The sequence below is a fragment of the Pungitius pungitius genome, chromosome 14 (genome assembly GCF_949316345.1).
Source record: "Pungitius pungitius chromosome 14, fPunPun2.1, whole genome shotgun sequence".
In the NCBI taxonomy this organism is placed as follows: Eukaryota; Metazoa; Chordata; class Actinopteri; order Perciformes; family Gasterosteidae; genus Pungitius; species Pungitius pungitius.
In genome coordinates, this window is record NC_084913.1 from 10,392,265 (window position 1) to 10,414,208 (window position 21,944).

At 46.0% G+C, this 21,944-nt stretch overlaps 2 protein-coding genes across 4 annotated transcripts in view; both read right to left on the reverse strand.

The window, feature by feature from the left end:
- Nucleotides 1-93: 93 nt before the first annotated feature.
- Nucleotides 94-3,917, reverse strand: LOC119227363 (zinc finger protein 770-like). Of its 2 annotated transcripts, XM_037486099.2 has the most exons (3): nucleotides 3,718-3,917; nucleotides 2,893-3,609; nucleotides 94-2,802 (listed from the first exon to the last, which is right to left on the reverse strand). In XM_037486099.2, the coding sequence occupies exons 2-3, from the start codon at nucleotides 3,548-3,550 to the stop codon at nucleotides 245-247; spliced, it is 3,216 nt and encodes a 1,071-aa protein (XP_037341996.2). In that variant the 5' UTR covers nucleotides 3,551-3,609; nucleotides 3,718-3,917; the 3' UTR covers nucleotides 94-244. The 2 variants fall into 2 exon arrangements, with proteins under 2 accessions (XP_037341996.2, XP_037341995.2); XM_037486098.2 differs by having other exon boundaries at nucleotides 94-3,609.
- Nucleotides 3,918-5,578: 1,661 nt separating this feature from the next.
- The window catches only part of dph6 (diphthamine biosynthesis 6), a 57,653-nt gene continuing 41,287 nt past the window's right edge, over nucleotides 5,579-21,944 (reverse strand). Inside the window, exons 13-15 of one of the 2 annotated variants that reach the window (XM_037486083.2) lie at nucleotides 16,050-16,298; nucleotides 11,154-11,544; nucleotides 5,579-7,198 (exon numbers count right to left, since the gene is read on the reverse strand). In XM_037486083.2, coding sequence (XP_037341980.2) covers nucleotides 7,080-7,198; nucleotides 11,154-11,544; nucleotides 16,050-16,298 — 759 coding nt within the window. In that variant the 3' untranslated portion in view covers nucleotides 5,579-7,079. Of the gene's footprint in view, nucleotides 7,199-11,153; nucleotides 11,545-16,034; nucleotides 16,299-21,944 lie in introns of both variants that reach the window. The other variant, XM_037486082.2, reaches the window with a different exon arrangement.

Genomic DNA, 21,944 nt, shown 5'->3' on the forward strand with positions numbered 1-21,944 from the left:
GTTGATCTTCATAACATATTTTTAACAATACATTTGACAAAGAATGAATAAACTCAACAAGATACAATATGAAACAAGTTTAATTAATGAATTACAAAAATATAAATGTCCATATTTTTAGACCCCTACTAAATATTTAACATATATGCAGTGAATTCAAACACCATATTACCGACAAATGATTATCATCATAAATATAAGTTTTAAAAACCCACACATTTTACACTGTTTAGTCTGATTAATGTCAATGAGTCAGTCGGTGTGTTCTGACATGTGCTGACTGTGTGAATGTTTTGCCACAAATGTCACACCGAAACGGCCTTAAACCCGTGTGGATAAGAAAATGCCTTTTAAGTTTAGAGGGAGACACAAAATGTTTGAGGCAAATGTTACACCGATTCTCCCTAACCGACTCTTTTGCTTTGCGTTGAACGTTAGTTAAACAAAAATACTGCTCAAGATCGTCTTCACTCTCATGACTTGCAGAGCGCGTGTCATATTCAAACCCGTTCAGAGGTTCACACCAAGAATTCTCCGGCTGCATTTGATTCTCAACCAGAGAAGTGACAGGTTCAACCTTCAGCAGCTTGTTGCCATCTGAAACAGCCATAACCCCTTTAGGCGGACATGTTACTTTGACGCTGTGAGCATTGCTCTTATACTGTGAGAAAGGTGGAGCTGCCCTGTTGTGATTTTGGACAAGCTTATCTATCTCAAGAGAAAGTTCGGAGGGAAATGAATAACTGTAATGGTCTTTATCCTGATCATAGCTGTATGTAGTCTGACCACAATCACCTCTCATCTTCTTCTCCAATTCATTATTCTCCTCTTGTAAGCCTTCTGTTACTGCCAACCACTCAGTGTGTGTTTCCTCTGAGAAATACGTTGAACCTATTTCAGCAAATGAGTGACCATCACTTGTTGCATTTGCATTCAAATCTGTACAATCAGTAAGGTCATCGAGGCCTTCATCCTGGAGATGGTTGGTATTCCCCACGTCTCCTTCAACGCAATGGGAGACCCTGTTACCCTGTCCGCATCTTTGCTCATGAACCTTCAGTTGTCCAAGCTGTGTGTAGGTGTTGCTGCACAACGTGCACTTGTACGGCCGCGTCCCGGAGTGAGTGGCCATGTGCCTCGACAGCTTGTAAGGGAACGCAAAGCTCCTGGAGCATATTCGGCATGAGTGAACCTTCCTTTTCTTACAAGGTATGTTACTTTTAGAGTTTGTCTTCAGGAGACTGCTCCCTTTAGTGATAGACATCGCACGCCTGGCGCACAGCGATGCTCTCCCTTCAGCACCGTCTGTACCATCACAATTGTAGAGTGGACCATCTTTGTTCACAGGTAAATTCTGTCGAGGGATCCGAACACTGATCCGTGGCTGCCGTTGACGATTTCCTTTCAGTTTTCTAATGTTCTCCTGCTGATGGACCGGCCTCGATGGTTTCCTCTCACAGTGGCTTATCTGGTGGGTTTTGAGGTGCGCAGCTTGCCTGAATGCTTTCCCACAGAAAACACAGTGAAACGGCTTCAAGCCCGTGTGGACCATCTCATGCCTTTCTAACTTCGAGGCGCTTGGAAAACACTTTGAACACTGGAAGCAGTTGTGTTGCACGTTGCTCGGATTTTGCATCGGACCAGCCACCTGTGTCCTTTTCACACTCACCGTGGAAGCCTTTCGCACAACCTCACTCTTCTTTGAGATACGTGGCGACAAATTATCCGATTCCACGTTGTCACTGCGGAGAATCCCCATGGACAGAGTTGAATGTGGGCGTTTCGGTGAGACTACATCGCGGCCACTGTGTGTCTCAAATTGCTCTTGTAGCAACATTTCCAGGACCGGGACGTCTGCTGCGGACCTGCTTAAGCCACCTATGCGAGAAGGTGGCCGGTTAATATACAACGAGCGTTGCTTGTGATATCTAGACCACAGGTGTGTGCGACAATGGACCCTCAAGTGCGTTTTCTGCCGGAATCTCTTGCTACACATGTCGCAGCCGAAGGGCCTCTGTCCGGTATGAGTCATCAGGTGCCTTTGGAGTTTTGATATGGAGGGGAAACATTTTAAACACACCTGACACCGGTGGATTTTGTTCCGCTCGCTGGTGTCACTGCGGGGTTCCCCCTGCTGTCGTGCTGATGGGATTACCTCGCAACCCGGAGGATGAGAGTCTTGGTAATCAGTGCAATCGACGCTCCATGATTCTGGTTTTACAATGATGTTCAAATCGAGGGGATCTGGGAGATTGGGTTCAGGGAAATGTCGGATTTCTACGTTGTTGCTGTTTTGCACTATGGTGGCAGATCCCAATTCTTCTTGGTCCCGATTTATTTTATGATGACATCTTGAGTCACCTTCTAAGCACAAGGACCTGTTGCAGATCATGCACTGAAATGGTTTCAAGGATTTCTGCGTTAGGTCCTGCTGCTCTGGGTCATCTGACCTTTCGAACGTACCCCGACTCTGACTGCTGTCATGGACTGATTGCTCTGGCTTTGCGGCTGCTTCGGACTTGACTTCAGTCTCGACCGCGTCCTGCACAGCATTTACACTTATTTTACACTGTAGTTCCAGCTCCACGGAGGAATCCGCATGAGTGCGATGTCCGGAGGGATGTTGCTCAAGTGGCGGCTGAAGCAGCAGACCTGAGGTTTGTCTGCTACTAAAAAAACGTTGCTTCTTCCTTTCAGCACCGACAGAAAGTGAACATCTATTTTCCGAACTAAGATGAGATTTTAAGTGTACCTTCTGCCTGAAGGCTTTCCGGCAGACCGTGCATGAGTAGGGTTTCTGCCCTGTGTGAATAAGGGAGTGCCGTTGTAATTTGGATGGCGAGCAGAAGCTTTTGAGACATATGGTACACTGGTGTTTTAAAGTCATTTTACCTCCGCTGTGGCTCAATTCTTTTTCTTGCAGGTGCTCTTTGGAATTGGCTCGTTTAGAAAAAGTCGGGCCTGACTTTTCGCTCCACTCTAATTCCTTTGGTTGATGGGTCGGTGATTGAATCCAAAGGTGAGGAGATGAAATATATGACTTGGAGCACACCGTGCCGGTGTATCCGTTTTGGGCGTGGTACACGGATGTGTTTTCATCTGCAGACTCAACTTGCTCCGGAGTTATTGGATCCATGACATTTGAGATGCAGCTCCAAGTCACCACGGTATCATTTACAATCATTTTTTGGGGTGGATTTCCAGTTTTGGAAGCCACATTGTCCCCTTTGCACTCTGGCTGGAAGGCCACAGAAGATGGCACAGTTGAAGGCATTACATTGTTATTACAAATGCTGGATATGTTAATCCTTGCAGCTGGGTTATTATCATTTGCTTGTTGGTTATGAGGTACAATGTCCTCCTGTAGACAGTCTGTTGGAAGCCTCGGGTGGTGGACGTTCTGCAGGTGGGTTTTTAAATGATCAGACTGTGTGAAACATTTTCCACAGGTTGCACAGATGAAGGGTTTCTGGCCAGTGTGGATGACATAATGCCTCCTAAGTTTATATGGTGATGGGAACGATTTTAGACAAACAGGACACGGATGCATTTTGAAATCCACACATTCGTGATTTACTTTCCACCCAAGTGGTTATCCTCTCCGTGGACCTAGAAAAAAATAAATTAGGCATTACAACCTAAAGCAAGCATGCAATAATTCCAATCGAGGAAATCGCAATACCTTACACAATATTCCACAAATAAAATGCAACTGACCTCGCTGTAATTTGCATTCAAATCTGTTCAAAACAATCTGCAGCAGGTGGATAACATGCCGATTCCTGAGCAAAATAGACTTCAGTCCAACGTACTGACTAAGGACGCCTGCTACTGTCTCAAAATCCTATTCAAATTCATGAACTACCCGATGTTGCCGGTGTCTTTAGCTTCTTAGCTTTGCTGCTAATAACATATCGATGACGTCACCGGATGTTACTCTGGCAGCGAGCGCGTCCGTCCGTTAAAACGCACGGTAGAAAACAAAGGTTTCCGGTTACAAAAAACAGTTCCGCCTGTTTTCATCTTTAGGTCTAACACAGTTGCCCGCTATGTTATTTCCAAGTGTCACACCACTGCAATGTATAATCATATCGCCCCTTTAGGAGAACATGCCTACATTAATATTTCTTGTGTCCCTTATCACAATGTTTAATGTTTAACTCGATCATCACATCACATCAATTATCTAGCATTTAGAGTTCAGGCTGCGTTGTGATCCGGACCTTGTACGACCATCTTGGCCTTCGGGCTGTAATAGCCTGTCCTCTGGGCAGAGCTGTTTGGCGTTTCGGAGAAAAATGTTGTCAGCAGCCAACAGACCCTTTGTGTGAATGGATATGCACTTTTGAGATCGGAACCAAGGGATTTGCGGCGGGACGTGTTGGTTTTGTCATTGTACATATCCACGTTACAGGCCTAGGAGATGGAATTATGATTCCATCTTGTGTTGTGTATAGATTAGATTAGGTCTTGTGTATTTCTAATAATCAGAAATATTTCTAGGTAAACAATGAAAATATATTGAATCATTACCACTGTTGATTATAGAAGTGGTTAATGTTGACTCAATTAAATTAATTGACCACTGACTTAAATATATTAATTATATACGTGATATATTATATAAACCTCATGCATGTGAAGTATGACTTTTTCTGATGCTTCATTACTTGATTTATACATTTGTGGCACAAAGTACAGTGGAAGCACTGCACAAATTGAAAACAAGGTAGTTTATGTTGACCACAAGAGGGCAGCATACACCACTCAATAGCGTGTGAAGGCTTGCCAGTTCAGCAGATAGAACAAGTTTCATTGAGTCAGTGCTGTGACCATGGAGACATGCTTTCACAATATGTCAGGGGAAGAAAACAATACACTGTGTAACAAAAAATGATTCAAATATGCAAACAAACAGAACCACAGTCACTGAGGCAAACAGACCACAATTTCAGGAGGCGTCTCGTCCAATGTGGCCGCGTCTAAGCTGAGCTCCAGCCACCGTGGCCCACTGCTATGGGGGAAAAACAGAGTCACACACACACACACACACACACACACATCAGCCTGGTTAGCCTGGAGGAATCAACACACAGTAAAAGTCCATGTGCAAGGCCACAATGACAAGAGCCGCAGGCTGGTACACCGTGCACAAAGGACCATGTTAGGCACAACAACCAGTTTGTTTGCAGACCCGGTCAGCTCGGCGGAAAATGTACATTTGACAAAACCCAGGAGAAAACTAAATGTCACCCTGTCTTTATTCATTTTGTGCAGAAATACAGAGGTACAAGCACAAAGAAATGTGCCTGCCACAGGCGATCACATGGGCTGTGATGAGGGTGTGATGATATTTGTGACTTTGTCTGCATGAAAACAGACGCGCTAAAAGATAGAATGTAATGTTTATAGTGATCGACAAATATTTATCTTTTACAGGATTTTAGCAGCAGAGCTCTTCTGTGTTTATGGAAAAGTTGTGTCTTGTATTGCTTTGTTATAAAGCCCTTGCCATTTAACCATTGCTCCAGAAATGGGAATAAAAACAAAGGCATTCAAAACTCAGTACAGAAATGTCTTACAGATGTGGAATTTTATTAATATAATTAAATGCAGTGGAAATGTCTAATTGAAATACATTGGGCCGGTGTGTGTTGTTTCATTCAATTTGAACAAAAAACATGTTTTCTCTATGTTTACCAAGACTGCTTTGTTTGCTCATAACACTTCTCCACTACTTCTTTGGCATTTGCTTGGCATTAAGACCGTCACACATTTAGAAATTGAAACAAGAACATTGAAAGAAGAAAACCTTTTCAGTGGGGTGGCTTTTTCGGCTATCTTGTGGCATTGCAAAATACGTGGCTGTTAAACAGCGAAATCTTTTAAAAACGCTGAAATAAATCAAATATTTGTGAATTAAATGTACCGGTGTTTACCGAATGTCCCCCTGGTGAGGCCCTTTAAAACCAAACGGGGGAACATGAACACACACTGTATATTTATGGGGCGTGGGCTTGCGCTTTCTCATAAATAATTGCTTGTTTGTGTTTTTCAACCCTCGATAAAACTCTCCGGGCTCTATTGGCTACCTCTATTGTTGAATTTTTGATAACAATCAAAACAACATTGCGGTGGGCGAAGATCAATAGCTCACACCACTCTCGCTGCCATCACGCGCACAATGAAGAGAATAGCCAGAGTGAAGACGCATTCCAACTCCATCATCAATACGGTCCATGATCTTGGAGGAAAGAAATGTTCCAGGAGCAATGGTTAATGGTGTTGTTTTCTCCCCACATCGGCACAATATCCATTGACAGCCTCAGCGCGCACACACACACACACGCACACACGCACACACGCACACACGCACACACACACACGCCCTGCAGCTCTGTGTTGTAGTGTCCCTTCTCCTATTAACCAGGTTGCCCGAGAATCAATAGAAAACATAAAGAGGCTTAATCTTTTCAGGTGCTCGGTGCTGATTGCCTATTACACAATAATAACACACCTTGGATCCCATGGAGCATGAGAGCGAGAAACGCCGTCACCTCGTCCTCACACATCTCACACACACTGCCACAAGCAGTCACATGGTAAATCTGCGGGTTTACAACCCAACAGATGGCGTCAGCGGTGGCGCTGGGCCCTTTATGAGGGGGCGTTGAGACGCGCTGAGAGGAATCCCAGCAGAAACAGTGGGATTTTCAGGGGATAAGAGTTTATCGCCTCGTGGAATGAGACACTGCCGGTGTCTCCTGTGGTCGACTGCGGTCTCCCGTCCTCTGGTCTTTGGTGATAGAAGTTCCACAGCACTCGTTTCTCCAAGGCTGAACAACAGCTGCTGCAGTATTTCACCCCAGTGGTGGAGGACGAGGGGAATTATAAAAAAAAACCTTGGAACACTCAAAACAACTTGCAGACGGACACAGCTTTGCATTTCACCCGTCAGCAGTGACAAACAGTTAACATTAACGGGCAGTTATCCAGTTTGCTGCTGTCCCGTTTTAAGTCATTGGGTGTCGGGTCACTCCTTGAACCTTGGAGTCCGGTTGTTGACTCGGTCCGTGCTTCTACGCACTGAGCCAGCAGGACAGGTGGAGGATCTGGGAGTCGGGCAAATCCAGGACTGGAACCAGAGCCACGGAGGGACTTGACTCCCCTAGAGAGCTTCTTAAACTTCTCTCAAGTCCTGGCAAGTAAGAGATGGACGGGGAGAAGAGGAGGGTGAGGGCAAAAACAAGAGAGAGAGAGAGAGAGAGAGAGAGAGAGAGAGAGAGAGAGAGAGAGAGAGAGAGAGGCGTTAGTTAAGTTAAAAGTTGGACATTAGGTTGCCCCACGGGGCCTTTCCCAGGAAGGAGGATGCACTTAACCCTTTGACCAGGGATCACAAGCCTATTTACAAATTATTTACATTCGTAACCCCCTCCCTCCCCCCTTTGCCCCCCTGCAGATCTGACCCCCTGCAATGCAGACATATGGTCTTCAAGGACTGAACTCTGAGCTACCCCCTCCCAAACTAATACACACAGAGCCATACACAAGCAAACGCATTGACTCAGAAGAGCAGGGGTGGGGGGGGGTGACATGCCCTTTTTGGACAATTCAGCAGCTTGTTGGGGGTCTAGTGCAATGCATCCTCTGCTGCTCCTGTTGTGTTGGGATGGTAGGACGCGGTGTTGGGACTACCTCTCAGTTTAACCGGAACCGGAGAGTGTGTGAGAGTGTGTGTGTGTGTGTGTGTGTCCGGGCTACAGACGGGCAGTGGACATGTGAGCATTCATCGAGCGCCTCACAGCCTGGTCCCGATGACAGCCCGTCTATTTAGCAGCAGCCCGCTGGGACGCTGGCCGCTCCCTCCTCTGCCGCGCGCACTAATTGGCCACAAGTGTTCCTGTCTCATGGTCCACTGTCCCGGCTTGTTCCTCACTGCGCTGGACGCCACTTTGGGTGTGGCCACTGGGATCCGACGTGGAGAAAGTATGCTAGACTTGCTGTCCCCCATCCATGTGCATCTGATGGGACGTATGTATGCATTTTAATCGCTGATGACAAGTTTCAGTGAACAAAAAAAAACAAAACACCAATGCTCTTTCAATACCAACCACTGACACTTGCAGGGCGGGACGTCGGGACTGGGAGGTCACGGAGGCTGTTCAGCACTACTTAAAAGGCCTGGTTCTCTTTGGTTTGAAGCGCACGCAGCGTGCCAAACATCCTCACAAAGAGCCCACACACCCTAATTAGCTAATATGCGCTACGGCTTAAAATACCCCCACTGAACACAGGCCTTTTTTGGAGGGCATTAAACGCCTAAATATGTGTTATCAGAGCATGTGCTTCTCGCTGGGAAGCGGGGTCCTCTGGAGATGGCCAGCTGACAACGGAGAGATCACAGACAGGATGGTTTTATTAAGAGAAGAAACAAACCCTTCATCACACCTTGCGCACTAAGCCTGTTTTATGTCTGATGTCTGGATGTTTTAATCTTTGTACCAAACAGAAATAATTGCGCTCTCTCTTTGAGAGTGTCTTTCAGTGTCTGTGTACACGGACATGCCCGCCTGTGCATGAATGAGGGACACGAGGAGGCGGGTGAAGGTGACTTGGGTGACCAGGCAATTTTGTGCTCTTTTGTCTTTGAAAGCGAAAAAGCGGGTTAAAAAGACACCGCAGACGGCCATACGACCAACCCCCGTCCCCCCGGTCTCTCAGTCCCCCCCCCCGGGCTACCCGGGGTGCCTCGTTGAGAGGCCCGATAGACAGAGGCGGCGAGGATTCAAAAAGCCATCACATTAGCAATGGGATGGAACTAAACCATCTCCCCAAGAGGACGAGTCATTATTCTGCTTCACGGCGAACACACAGGGAGTTGAAAAGGTTGCAGTTAAATCTCTGTGTTTTCTCAACCCAACCATTACCAAAACCCACAACACTCCTTTATGCTAAACACCAAAAGCCAATTTCTGTACCAACTGATGAATATATATATATATATTGTCGGGATAAGTGAAAAGAAGGAGGGGTATAAAAGGAGGTTCCTGAGTGGGAGGGGTGATGCCTGCTGGGCTCATGGGGCTTTTAAGCAGCAGCCAAGGCCCAGAGCCAGTGGTTTTTAGCTGTGCTACACTGCCTTCCAAACTGGTCAAATTAACCGGTAAACGAGGAGGTCATTAGCAAGTGTTGGCTCATGAAAATTGTTCAGAACGGACAAAGGGGACGAGGGGCTGTGTGTGTGTGTGTGTGTGTGTGTGTGGTAGAGAGATGAACGGAGAGGTCCTCCCGTGGTGCAGCTAGAGTCAATAATATCAGATCAACAACAGATCACAGGCCTCCTTGTGAGTGAGAGGGGTTGCTACTAGTGATGAGCCCCCAAAGAAATATCCCCCAACTCTGTAGTTCCTCTCAGCTCTGGAGGGGTGTGTAGTACATCTTGGCTTATTGTGATGCTTTTCCCGGGTCGGGACAACTGCTTTGGTTCCCTCTCGGCTGTTGAAGAAGTGAACGTTGTAGAGCCAGATTGCTTCCCCGGGAGTCGGTGGAGACCAAAGCGGAGTTAAAAAGGAGAGCGAGTATTGAGCTGATAATTGATCTTGTGTACACAAACACAACTTCCAACAAATGCTGATGTTGCTGTGCAGCTGGAGGTCTGATAGTTCACCATTTTAAAAAGGTGAAAACCAAGTCAATATCGTGTTCTCAGGTGGTTTCAGCTACCGCCAACTGGCCGAAAGCATTTATGCAGTTTTAAACATTTTTTTTATTTTTTTTTATTCAGAAGCAATGCCATCTAAGTGTATTGGATTTTGTGTAAAATAATGGATTTGTTTAATCACAGGAGCCTACTAGAAGTTTTCGTTGAGTTGCTGCGGCCGTCTCTCCTGGAGAAAACCCTTCGATCGTGAGTAACGACTCGAGACAAGATGTTTAAAGGTTTCATTTGGAACATATGTCATGTCTATCAGCTGTGAATGCTAACGCAACTAACCCAAGGGCGGGGAGGGGGGGGGGGGGGGGGGGGGTCTGGAGGATGCAGTCACATTTTGCTCCAACGCGTTGTTGTCTGTCTGCCCGCTGACAGCGGCAGTTCTGGGGCTGTGACTGCTAGCGCCAGAGGTGTTACTTTTCCTCCTTTGACTTTTTGGATTCATCACCCGATGAGCACAGGCTGTGACCCATAAAGACGCCCGCGGGGCAGCTTCCGGGGCTCGGCTGTCCGTGCAGGGTAAGGTAATAGATTCCTGCTCGATGATGAGTCAGTAAATGGTTTTAGGGGAGCAGTCTGTGAAGTCAATAATCAAAGAAACGCACATTTCAAGGGCGACAATTGAGGTTGATATTGCCCAATGACCGGGTAACACAGTTACTTTCTTAGGAGAATACTCTGATACTTCATTTTGATTTCAATTGTTCTAAATAATTCACTATATACTGTATATATATATATTAAATATCTATTGAATCATTTTTCGGTTTAAAATGTTTTAATATATAATGTTTTAATATAAAATTTTAAATATTTGAAGAAGGAAAACATGTAGCAATGTTAATAACAATCCCACAATTGTGTATAAAAAATAGCACAGTTTGTCTATCATGCATATCAACACGTATTCAAAGCTCATCAACCTCTTGTCCATTAATCACTAGTTACCATAATCCACATCCTCAAGATGACGAGTTATGTGGAAGCTAAAAGCGGCAGACAGATGGCTGCTTCGGCACGGATTGAAAAACGTTGATTGACTGCCTCGGCGATGACTTGGCACCTGAGCCTGGGTGATGGATGCGCTCCCCGTCCCCTTTTCCCTCAGAGAGATATATCTTAGGATAAAACAAATACCGTTCCGCATTCGCCCCGACGACAACCTACAATCCCGGGAGCAGGAGGAGGCGCCGTATAAAAGTGTAATGATGACAAAAGACTGCGCCAGCTGCTGGGGTTACTGTACGCTGTGCAGACACAACAAATGGATTACAATAATTAAACAGGACGAAGTGGAGATCCTCTGGAGAGACTGCTTCCTCGAATATCCTCTGGAGTTAGCATAAACAATGTCAGCTCAAACTTGGCATCATCGATGCAAGTATCAGATCGATTTAAAAGCGTGCGCGTAGCGGCTCGAGAGGGAGACAGGAAGAAATACCTTCAACAATCTGCCGTGCCAGCGACTGGCGCCTGTAGAACACCCTGGCACTCAACGGCACCAGGCCGGCATCCACCCTTCCCGTGGCGTTCTTGAATGCAGCGGCGACCGCGTCGGCCACGTCCCTCGCGTTCGTGACCCCGGGCTCGACGCCGGGCGCCGCCGGGGCGAGGGAGAGCGAGAGCGACGCGGCGCTGGCGTCAGCGGACGTCACAGTGTGGCACTCTATCGACAGGCAGGCCACCGTTGTGGTCACGTGACAGGAAGTCCTTTTGGCAGGGTCGTCCTGGACTGCAGTGGCGTGGAGCTCAACAGCCGCTCCCCTGGGTAGGGCTGGTACCACCAGGGCCAATAGAGGCGTCGGTTCGGTGGGGGGCTCCCGCAGCAGGCCCTGCAAAGCAAGCGGGACGCAATTGACATACAGTGTATGTAGGCTCTGAGATGCGTGTTGCCCTCGTGCCGGGATACATGCAGCGCCGACACTAAACATCGCTACGAGGCACGTCGTACAAATTCAGACCCACAGCAGCAAACAAGACAGGATTTCGATGTGATGGAGTGACAGGGTATCAATTAACATGCGATTGTGAGGTAATGACAGTGTGCACAACCTGTTCGATGGGACGCCAGGCTGGTCGCAGCCACCCTAAACAAAACGTGCACACGCATTCACTTTGTTGCCATGACAGGTCCTGTCTGAGGTGACTTCTAACCTTTCTGAGAAGATCACTCACAACATGTTATGGCAGCTTCACCACACACATTTAGTAGAAAATGGCCTCAATTTCATCTATAGAGCGCAAATCTCTTTTATTTTGCTCTCCTCAGGACTGAGAGCCATTAGCAGTAACAAAATGTCTTGGAGCAGTGCTACAACGTGGCCCTCTAATATTACTTGGCTGTGGCTTCATCTGCTAATGGGAGAGAAATGAGTGTTTTATATAACCACCATCTCAGTCGGAGTCGATAGGGCAAAAACACTTAACCTGCTTTTCAATTTGCTGGATCAATTTTCACCCACTTACACCCCACTTTGGAAGTGCAGAATAATAACAGGTTACTTACATTTTATTTTGATATTCACTCACAAAAAAAAGGAGAAAAAAAGAGAGAAATCGAATGACAAGAGCAGACGAGGACCTCTTTGTCCCTTCAACAGACGCACGCGTCATGACCCAATCAGCCATATTCACAGAGGGAGCACTTACCTCCAGATTAAACTTTAGCAAACGCTTAATTGTGTATCAACAGCTAACCTCTCGCCTCGGAGAGCGGAAAAAAACACATTGAAAAAAAGCAAGTGTCCTGACTGAATGTTTGCGCAGTGCACGCGGTGAAGATTTTTCATTCTGCTGCTTGTGAACCCAGACGGGACTCGCCGTGATCAACAATAACCACCACGAGAGCGGCACGGACCTCTTAGCATGTCAGACAAAGTGACAGCACGTATACGTGTCCTATGCTTTGATAAATGTTATATTAGCACGGCTAGGTATTGTCCTAGAGGGAACTGCTCCTGTGCTTGTCAATAGTGATTGAACATGGACAAGAAAGTGGGAGGTGGAGAGAAAAGTGACAGGACAAGGGGGGGGGGGGTCACCAAGGCCTGCTCAGCCAGGCTTAAAGGCCACCCTGCAGGCCTTGGGTGCAGAGGTACTGTACCCAACCGACCGTCCACGAGGAGACCAGGGGACTTCTGGACTGCAGCACCCGCCTGCGGCAGGACTCGACTGTCACGGCACAGTTGCTGACTTTTTGTCCGAGCTGTCGGGCGAGGTTACATCAGCCCCTTTTCTGTTTCTCTATTAATGCAGCCGCCACAACGTTACATGAGGTGGCGGGTTTGTTCAGCAGTTCTTAGGAACTAGATGTGCCAAAGAGGCAGTGCGAACGTTGTGTGCGTCTGAGCGACCTCTGTTACTCTGCCACAGGACGGACAAAGGGAACACGGCGGCTGCCAACCCCGGCCAGACTAAAGATCATTTATTAAAGGAATCCTATAAAGACGCAATCTTTGACATACGGAAGGAGCTGGAGTGGCAAGTCGGGCCAGCGGCAAAATGTGCGCGTGAAATCCGCTCTGCAGCGGCCACTTAACGCAACCAGTCTCATTACTTCACCCCACCTCTCTCCCTCTCCCTCTCCCTCCCTCCCTTGTTGGGCAGCAGGTAAACGCATGACGCCTCAATCCGCTGCGCTCAGCCCTCTGCGCTGATGGGGTGTGACCCTGCCTCTGCCTGTGTTTGTTTTCTTTCTCCCCCCACTCTCCTCCCTCTAACTCACGTCCGCACGCCCCAAGCGTGCGGCGGGTCGGAGGGCCCGAGAGGCGTGAAAGCCGAACGGTAAACAGGGTAATAAGGAAGTGGTGTAAGGGCGGGGAACAGCGGGGAGCTGATGGGACTGCGCCGCTAAGCCAGTTCCTCTACATTTCCTGCCCAGCGGGACGCCTTCAGCATGTGGCTCATGGCTCGGCACTTACCGTAGCGCTGTCAATCTGCTGTAATATCCCCTACCATTCACTCCCTCGTTCACTCGCTTTCCTTAAGATTGCGCTGTGAGGATCGTCAGACTGTGTGTGTAAATGAAACACACAGGGCCGTGTCAGTGGGGCGAGGAAAGGTTTAAGGCCATTATGAAACCACAAAACGGGATTTACTGCACTGAAAATGCAGTAGTATTTAATTAATGCATAAGCGATTAACATTTCATATCTCTAAAAATAATTTTCACATTTGTCACAGTGTTTGTGAAAATTAAGGATGATTCTAATATATATATAAATAACCTTAATAACTAAAATAAAATACAAAAATGTAATCTGCCACATGATAATGTTTTAGAGCCTGTCATTGGTGTACAAACAAAGGGATGTCTGTTTAACATTTATTGACTTATCACATCAACATCTCCCTGCTCATCATATCCACTGGACACACAGAGACGAGGCGGCTCTTGGTGGTTTAATGCACCGTAAATACAATTTCTTCACACTTGTAGCGACTTCAGTGTGCTCCCAATTAACCCTGCAAGCTTCTTCATCCACCTGATTAGAGAAATTATCAACGCACAAAAACAACATGGCCCCGTGGTGTCACAGACACACAAAATACTGGTGTCTTACATTTGGTGTCATTCTTCTTTTTTTTATGAAAGTGCATGTAATCCAACATTAAACAATTGGTTTTCAATCAATAGCTTTACGTCACAAGATATTGACTCAACACAAAAAGCAATAGGATTTGTTTTTGTATCTTTAGTCACTGAGTGTAGGATCAAATGTTAAACACAACTTTCCCATTGTTTTATGGGAATAGTTTTTAATTCAAGTTGATGAATCGGAATGCCAAAATGAAAAAATTCAAGCATGTTACATTATATATTTTGTTTTAGCGTCATGTTTTCTTTCATTGACATATTGTGGGGTCTGTCCTGTTTTCTCGATTTCTTCTTAGTTGATTCTGTTTTGAAAAGGAGAAAATTCATCTAATTTCAAATTTGAATTTAGTACGTACCCGTGATGCAAGGCTCTTTCTTTTGCTAATGCCAGAAAGTGGAGTTACCTCTGTTTTCTGTGGGAGCCGGGTTCTCAGGGTTTGACCCGAGTTAAACATTCTAATTACAGTCAGTTCAAATGAGCACCGGTGCTTTGTATAATCCCCACCCCAGAGAGAGAGCATTTCCTCCAGTTTAGGATAAAACAGAAGCGCCCCACCGCAGCCGCTTTCATGTGGAAGAGGAGAGAAAGTGAGGGCCAAGTCGGGGAGGCACATCAAGAGGATCGGCCTCGCAGACAAATACAGAGTGTGTGCTCGGGTCAGTGACCCACCACCTCGGCCGGCTCTATCCCAAAGGGGAAAACTCACCTGCTTACAGATGGAGCTGTCAATTAGAAGCCGCTCGTTCTGGGAATCAGCTGAAAATAAAACACGTTCCTCTGGTAGCAATCCTGTGTCAGGTAACAGAGGCGGACGCACAACAGATGGACGCTGTTGTCCATTTTCAATGACCTGCGACACGGGCCTAGTCCTGTGACCTCCCAGAGCTTCGCCCTCTAAATGCTAAATTGACGACGTGCCGGCGACGCTTTCACTATTCAAATTTCACTGGGAGTTGAAAGGAGGCGGCGTAAGTCGAACAACTTCCCAAATAGATAAGCTGAATTCTAGTATGTGTATTGGAATTCAGAAATTGTAACTTAAAGGCTTTGAGAATTTATGTGCTGGCCCTCAACAACATATTTAGAATTTCATATGTACTGCTAGAATTCGGTGGAACTGACACAAAGTTGACACACTCTCTCTAATCTTTGACGCCGCTCACCACTGAACAGAGCCACATGTTGGAGGTGGGCCCCTGGGTCTCTCCCCCGAGGCCCTTTTCCCATTGCTAGACAGATTACAGTGGGAGGAGAAGGGCTGCCAGGGGAGGCTGGTTCCCCCATTAGACGCATGGAGCAAGGGTTGTAAGCTGGGGCGGCGGAGTGGAGGGACGGATGGAGGGAGGTGGCAGCGAAGAGGGGTAGAGAGGGGGATAAGCTGCTCTGAGAGTTGAACGGAGCTCCAAAATGGTGTGTGGGGGGCAAAGGATTAGGAAAGCTCTGAGGAAGACATCTGCTTCTGTGCCAAGCTCCGCATTATCAAAGACACCAGCGTTCCCCACATCATCAACTTTTCATGAGCACACTCACTGGTAAATAATATCAGTCGCGGCGGCTTGCGTCCCGAGGGGGCGGCACGCGGCGAGGAACTTTTCCTCATGTTGGGAGCAGTATCCTATCAAGTGTTTCTATTATTATAAGTGTGTGTCTGTTACGGAAACAGAGCGGCGTTGTTGCTCTTCTTCCTAAACACTGGTGTATTTTTCCCTAAACAAAAACCTCACCCCACGGAGGCTGACCTCGTCTTCCTCTGCAGCCGCCAGCATGCCCTCCCAGATGGACCGGACGACAGGGATGTCCCGGTGCCTGGTGACGTAGCAGTGGGCCTGGATGACATGAGCTAGGGTCAGGCTGCCGATCACAGCCTCCAGAACCTTCTTCACGTAGCCGAAGGCCAAACGGGCCTGCGTCCTGGCGCCAGCCGTTACCAGCTGCATTGTGCACGGGACCAATGCAATTTGGCCCGCGCAGAAGACCGTCTCATCGACCTGAGGAGAAGGGAGCATACAAGAAAAACGGAGAAACGTTGGTTGGTTGGTTTTATGCGAACGTATTAACCGTCGGGAGGAGAAACTAGCAGCTTGGTAAAGGGTGCACTTGTACTTCTGCAAAGTTATCACCATTAATGATGAGAGGATATAGGATATAAACAGGTTAGGACTGCGGTTTTCTTACAGTATATATGCTTGATTCTTTATCATATATTCACAAAAACAAAAGCTGAAGACTTACATCTCTCCACGTATACATGCTGATATTACAATATCGAACTGATCTAGTACGGTAGTATTTGCAAGTGAGCTGGCCATGTACGTGCACAAGATATATTTAAAAAATAATGTGTATAAAACCCCAGAAGTGATTGTGCAAATTTGTCTACGTAGCAAAACTGGGTTAAAGAAAAAGTACCAAAAAAAGAATGTTTAATTAGACAATTATAAACTATGAACACATACTTCAACTGCAAAACTAAATGAAAGAATCAAGTCACACCCCCCGCCCCCCCTTCCACCCCACCCCGTCCCCCAAATACAACATTCATCAATGAGGTGCAATAATCAAATTAACATTAATTAGAAGTCTTTGTTTGCATAGCAGTGCATTAATGAAAAGATTTCACCTCTTGCATTTATCAGCATCTTATCACCAACAATTCTCATTTCACAAGCAGGTATTCTGTGAGGAGCCTGCCAAAAGAGTGTCTATCGCACAAGTGTTATTTATGGTGTGATAATAAGCTCAATTATCTTTGAAATACCGCTGTTAGAATTAAGCTTCTTGTTTAATGAAACCTGGAGAAAAAAAAATCCATCTGTTTAATGGGAAGAGATGAGTAGGGACGGGGGTGGCATTAAGGAGGTCAGGTCTTTAGAGACCCTGTGGCTGCCCCGTGTACGAGGTTAGAAGGCGTCAGGGCTTAACACTCGCTGCTGGTCAATGCAAAGAGCTGCTGGTGATCCGTTGATAATTGCTGGGCCTACGTAGCGGAGCCTTGGAGCACATGCAGATCTCCGGGGAGGATCAAGAAGGCCCGAATCAATTGATACACGGCCCGAGACAAGGTCCTTCACTCATTAGCAAAGACACAGCTGGGGGGAGGGGGGTGGGGGGGCATGCTCCGCTGCGAGATTAGCAGAGTTAGCACAGACCAGATGAATCACTCAAGACTTAGCACCCTCTCAAACCAAACCGCCTCTCCCACCCGTTTCAAACAGGCGCCTTGTGTTCTTTCCTTGGCCCCCCCAGTCTCGGGTCTCCACCGGTAGGCCACGACACGACTTGTTCAAAAGGAAGAAACCTGAAATCCAAATCTTTTTTTTTTTTTCTTTCCAAGATGTGTGTATTTAATTGGATGCTAGCAGAACAAGACATAACAGGCTGAAGCTGCACAACTGTTTGGCTAGAGGGCAGAAATGATCGTGGCTATCTCGGTAATCAGATGGGTTCGCCATGATCCCCAGCTCCTGGGTTCACTTGTCAACTTTGATGAATCTTCAGTTTCCATCTGTGCCGCTCCAAATTACTGGGACAGTGCGAGAGACAAGAGATGGAGGGAAGACGGCCGCGAGTGAGTGAGGGGGGAAGAAAGGGATGAGATGAGGCCCCTCGCTGCTTTCAACCAGTGGGATCAATCACCGGATCATTCACCTGCGAGCATTACTACGTCTGCCTGACATAAAAGCCAGATTCCCGCACATCAACAACAAATTGTCATTGGCATTCCATTTATGAGCCATCCAATGCCATCACACCCCCTCCGACAAAGAAAGGCTCCATCAGGTTGGACGGATGGCCGGAATCTCTTAACAAGCTCGTCCCCGTGAAAAGAGCTCACTCCACTTTGAATTCATGAGGGCTGGCTAACATTTGTGTATTTGAATATCAAAAGGGGCTTGCATGGGGCCCCTTGACTGTTAAAGGAATGCTCCCATAGCTTCTACCAAGCAGGTGTGTGATGATCAATTATTAAGGATCCCACTCTGGTTGCTCTTAGTGGGAGGTGGAATTGGGGATTTGGGGGTTTTGTGGTGGCGGGGGCACATATTTCTGTGGTGAACCTGGATGGGGGGGGGGGGGGGGGGGGGAGACAGTGGAGAACGGAGAGCGAATACTATTTACATAAAATTAACAGTTCAAAAGAACGAGTTCACACACCAATCAAACTTGTTAATTGACTGTCAATGGTGTGTCCCTGAATATACAACACAACTACATTATTCATCTTAGGCCTTGACAGGGAAGACAGTCCAATTTGCATCGGCGTTCTAAACGTGATCAACAACTACAATGCCACATGAATTTTTAATAGGCCAGAGATGGGATCCTTTAATATTCATAAGGGTCAAACAATTGCATATGACATTAAACTTTCTATAACAAGGTAAGTATTTTTTTTTAAATGCTAGTCTTTGCAGTCTAAATGGCCCACAGAGAAAAGGGTGGATGAATACGAAATGTTCTGTTCTATTGCTTCTTAAAAAGTTTGGGATATTTCCTTTAGTCATAACTTTAGGGATTTTCACAAATTCCTGATTTTAGCATCGAACACATTCATATCACAATAATTAGTCTTAATAGCAATAATTGTTAACTGCTTTTTTATTTTTCCTTTTTAATGTTTAATGATACAATATGAATGTAATGTTTATCTACAAATAAGAAAAGCAAACAATATCGCAATATATCTTTCTGATACTCTGGTCGTTGAACGCTTAATATTATACGCATTTAAAGAACAATTCTGACTAATCAAGCAGCCCTTAAACTAGAAATGGAAAAACAACAGTGTTTCCCTCTCCGTATTAATCATGTTTTATCAACCTTTCCTCCAAACCGAAGATGGCATCCCTTTTCTAATGAACCCACAGAGGAGTCAAAAGGTCACCATCCCCAAAGACTCTCTCTCTCTCTCTCCATCCTGTGAGCTGCAGACAGATACATACATGTAAATGTACCCAAGGAGCGCCTGGCTGTGTCCGCTTCCGACCCTTAACGGTGTCTCCTTTCAGGCTGGTGCGTCGGAGGTGTTTCTAATTGCAGTTCATCTCTCAGAGATGACCAGACAGTGCTAGACTATATTCACATTGGTGTTGGAGCCCTCTGGGCCCCCATCGCGTCGAGGACGTCTCCAAGTGTCATTAGCTGGGCTTTGGGATGGTATGGATAACCTGGGCCGGCCTAGATAAGATGACCTGGTATTGACGAACAGTCAGGTCTTTCTGCCTGGTTCCAAGGAGACAGAGAGGTGGAAAACTGCTCCACTGCTCCTATCAGATATGCTAATGGTCACATTTCTCCCCATTGAGACCTCATGCATAATTTAACCAGGAAAATTATAATACCAAATGTGTAAAATAGCTCTGATTAATATGGTGTAACTTTTCCCTTATGCAAGGACACATGTAGCCAAGTGAATAGGTAACGGCAGCACAGTATCAGCTACATGGTGGGTAAGTAAATGCAAAATGTAATTCATATTTGTAATATGTCCTTTCATGGAGTTGTTACGTCTTTTTGAGTGTTGTCCACAGCCTCATCTTGGAATAGGGTTAGAATAATTTGTATTGGCACATAATTGTATTGGTATATAATTGTATGAGCACCATGCCATCCAACTTGGGGCTAAAAACCTTAAGATCATTTAAGTTTTTTATTGCTTTACTAAATAGTCAACAGGGAACAATGGGAAATTGACAGTTAAGTAGAAATAGGCCAGAAGCAAAGCCAGGCTGGGGAATTTACATTGAATGCTCCATTGGAAACTTGATTTGATGTACAAACAATAGTTTATTTGAAATGGGACAATATTTAGTTCACTTTTAATCTCTTATAGAACATTATTAATATATGTGACAAATTTCCAAATTTCTTTTTTGAATAATTTTAAGGTTGGCAAATAGCTCAAAATAGTTCAAAATGTGGGGATCAAAAAACAGAGGTTGAAGTTCTGTTGAATGTATTTAAGTGCATATATTATTTCCACATTTTGGCGAGGATTTGATTTGCGACGACTGTTTAATCCTTGTGTGGTGGATGGCAGTTTGTCAGGGATGTGTGCTTTGATTTCATCTTGAACTGACTTCAAGTCTGTGGGGCTCCTTCAGCATTAGTGCATTCAAAGCAGATCAGGTCTGGGAGCGGGAAATGATAAGAGATGGGCTCATGTTGTGCGGCGCCCTGAGGAAATCCTGCCTCTTCTGACACCTCATTTCTACAAATACAAACCTTTCAGGAGAACCACAACCGTTCTTCCCTCTACAGAATCTCTCCCCATGATAGGCTTCTCATTAAGGCTTCGCGGGAAGGGGGAGGGAGATATTTGCCTTTTTTTTTATTTATTCCCTTTTGCTTCTGACTATCTTCATTTTTTTTTCTTGGTGTTTGTGCTCCAGTTTGAGCCTAACCCTTGTATGCTCAACTGTCACACAAAATCAGTGTTACTTAACGCCGGCATAAATAGCCGTATGAAGTGCACAAAGAGAAAGAGTGCAAGTATAGGGGCATTTCTGGATGCGTTTCTCTCAGCTCTAAAAACTGCACATCTATTTCAGGAAACAAGCCATATGCAGAAGTAGAATTAAAATTACTAAACTACAACGCGCCGTTGTTCAGGCAACGCGGCGGTGAGACCAAGCCAGGGACGCTGGCACCTCCACCAACCCCCACCTTCTATGAGCCCCTGTTTATTTTTCTGTTGTGCCTGTATGTCTGCCCTCAACGTGCCCACTCCACAGACGCTGAGCTGTGTGGAAGAGTAACGCTGTCATGTCAGCTCCGGTCAACTTTGTGGTAGTCAGGAGCTGCCGCTCAGTACGATGACCAAGGTCAGAGGAGCCTGACTGTTGAATGCTCAAGGAGACACATCGCAATGCCAACAGGCATGAATAAATAAACGCATTCAGCTTACTATATTTAAGAAATATAGATAGATCTATATTTTTTTAACACAAGTAAAAACTCATTTTGATCAAATTTGGTATGGTGTCTGTGTTTTGTTTTAAAATTGACCGTTTCTATGATCACATAAACATCAAATAAAAACAAACATTCCTCAAAGCCGATGTAATAAAGTGTTCTGTTGTTGTTTTGTCCTGTGCCATACCAGGGCTTGGCTGTGGATGGAGAGTGATGGAGGGGCATGGGTTTTCATTGCGTTAGGCAAATTGCCCTGCTTCCTTCAACTGTCCCGACCTCATATTTTTTTTTTGACAAATTGGTTTTGAGGCTTTTACGACTGATGCACATATCGCAAAAATCCTTTCTGCCAAGCTTCTTCTATGACCTGCCCGTGGGATATGACAAGCCCCTCCATGCATCGCTCTATCAAACCGAATCTTTCCAGGACAATGCAAATTATGACAAATTCCATCATCCTGCATTATGCGCTTTCCCGCTAATCTCCCTAATTCGAGAGAATCGGGGAGGGTCTCGCTGTTTCAGCTGAGGGGCATGTTGTCTGATTGAATGATGCTGAAACTGCAACCCTCAACCCCCGTGCCTCCTCCCTTCACAGCTGTGACCACCTCGTCTCTTCTGTCTTTTCATATTTCTCCTCTTTTTGAAGCTCCGTCTCTTGGCCTGGCTGGTAATGAAAGCACTAAACCAACCTGGGCACAAAGGAATCATGTCAACAC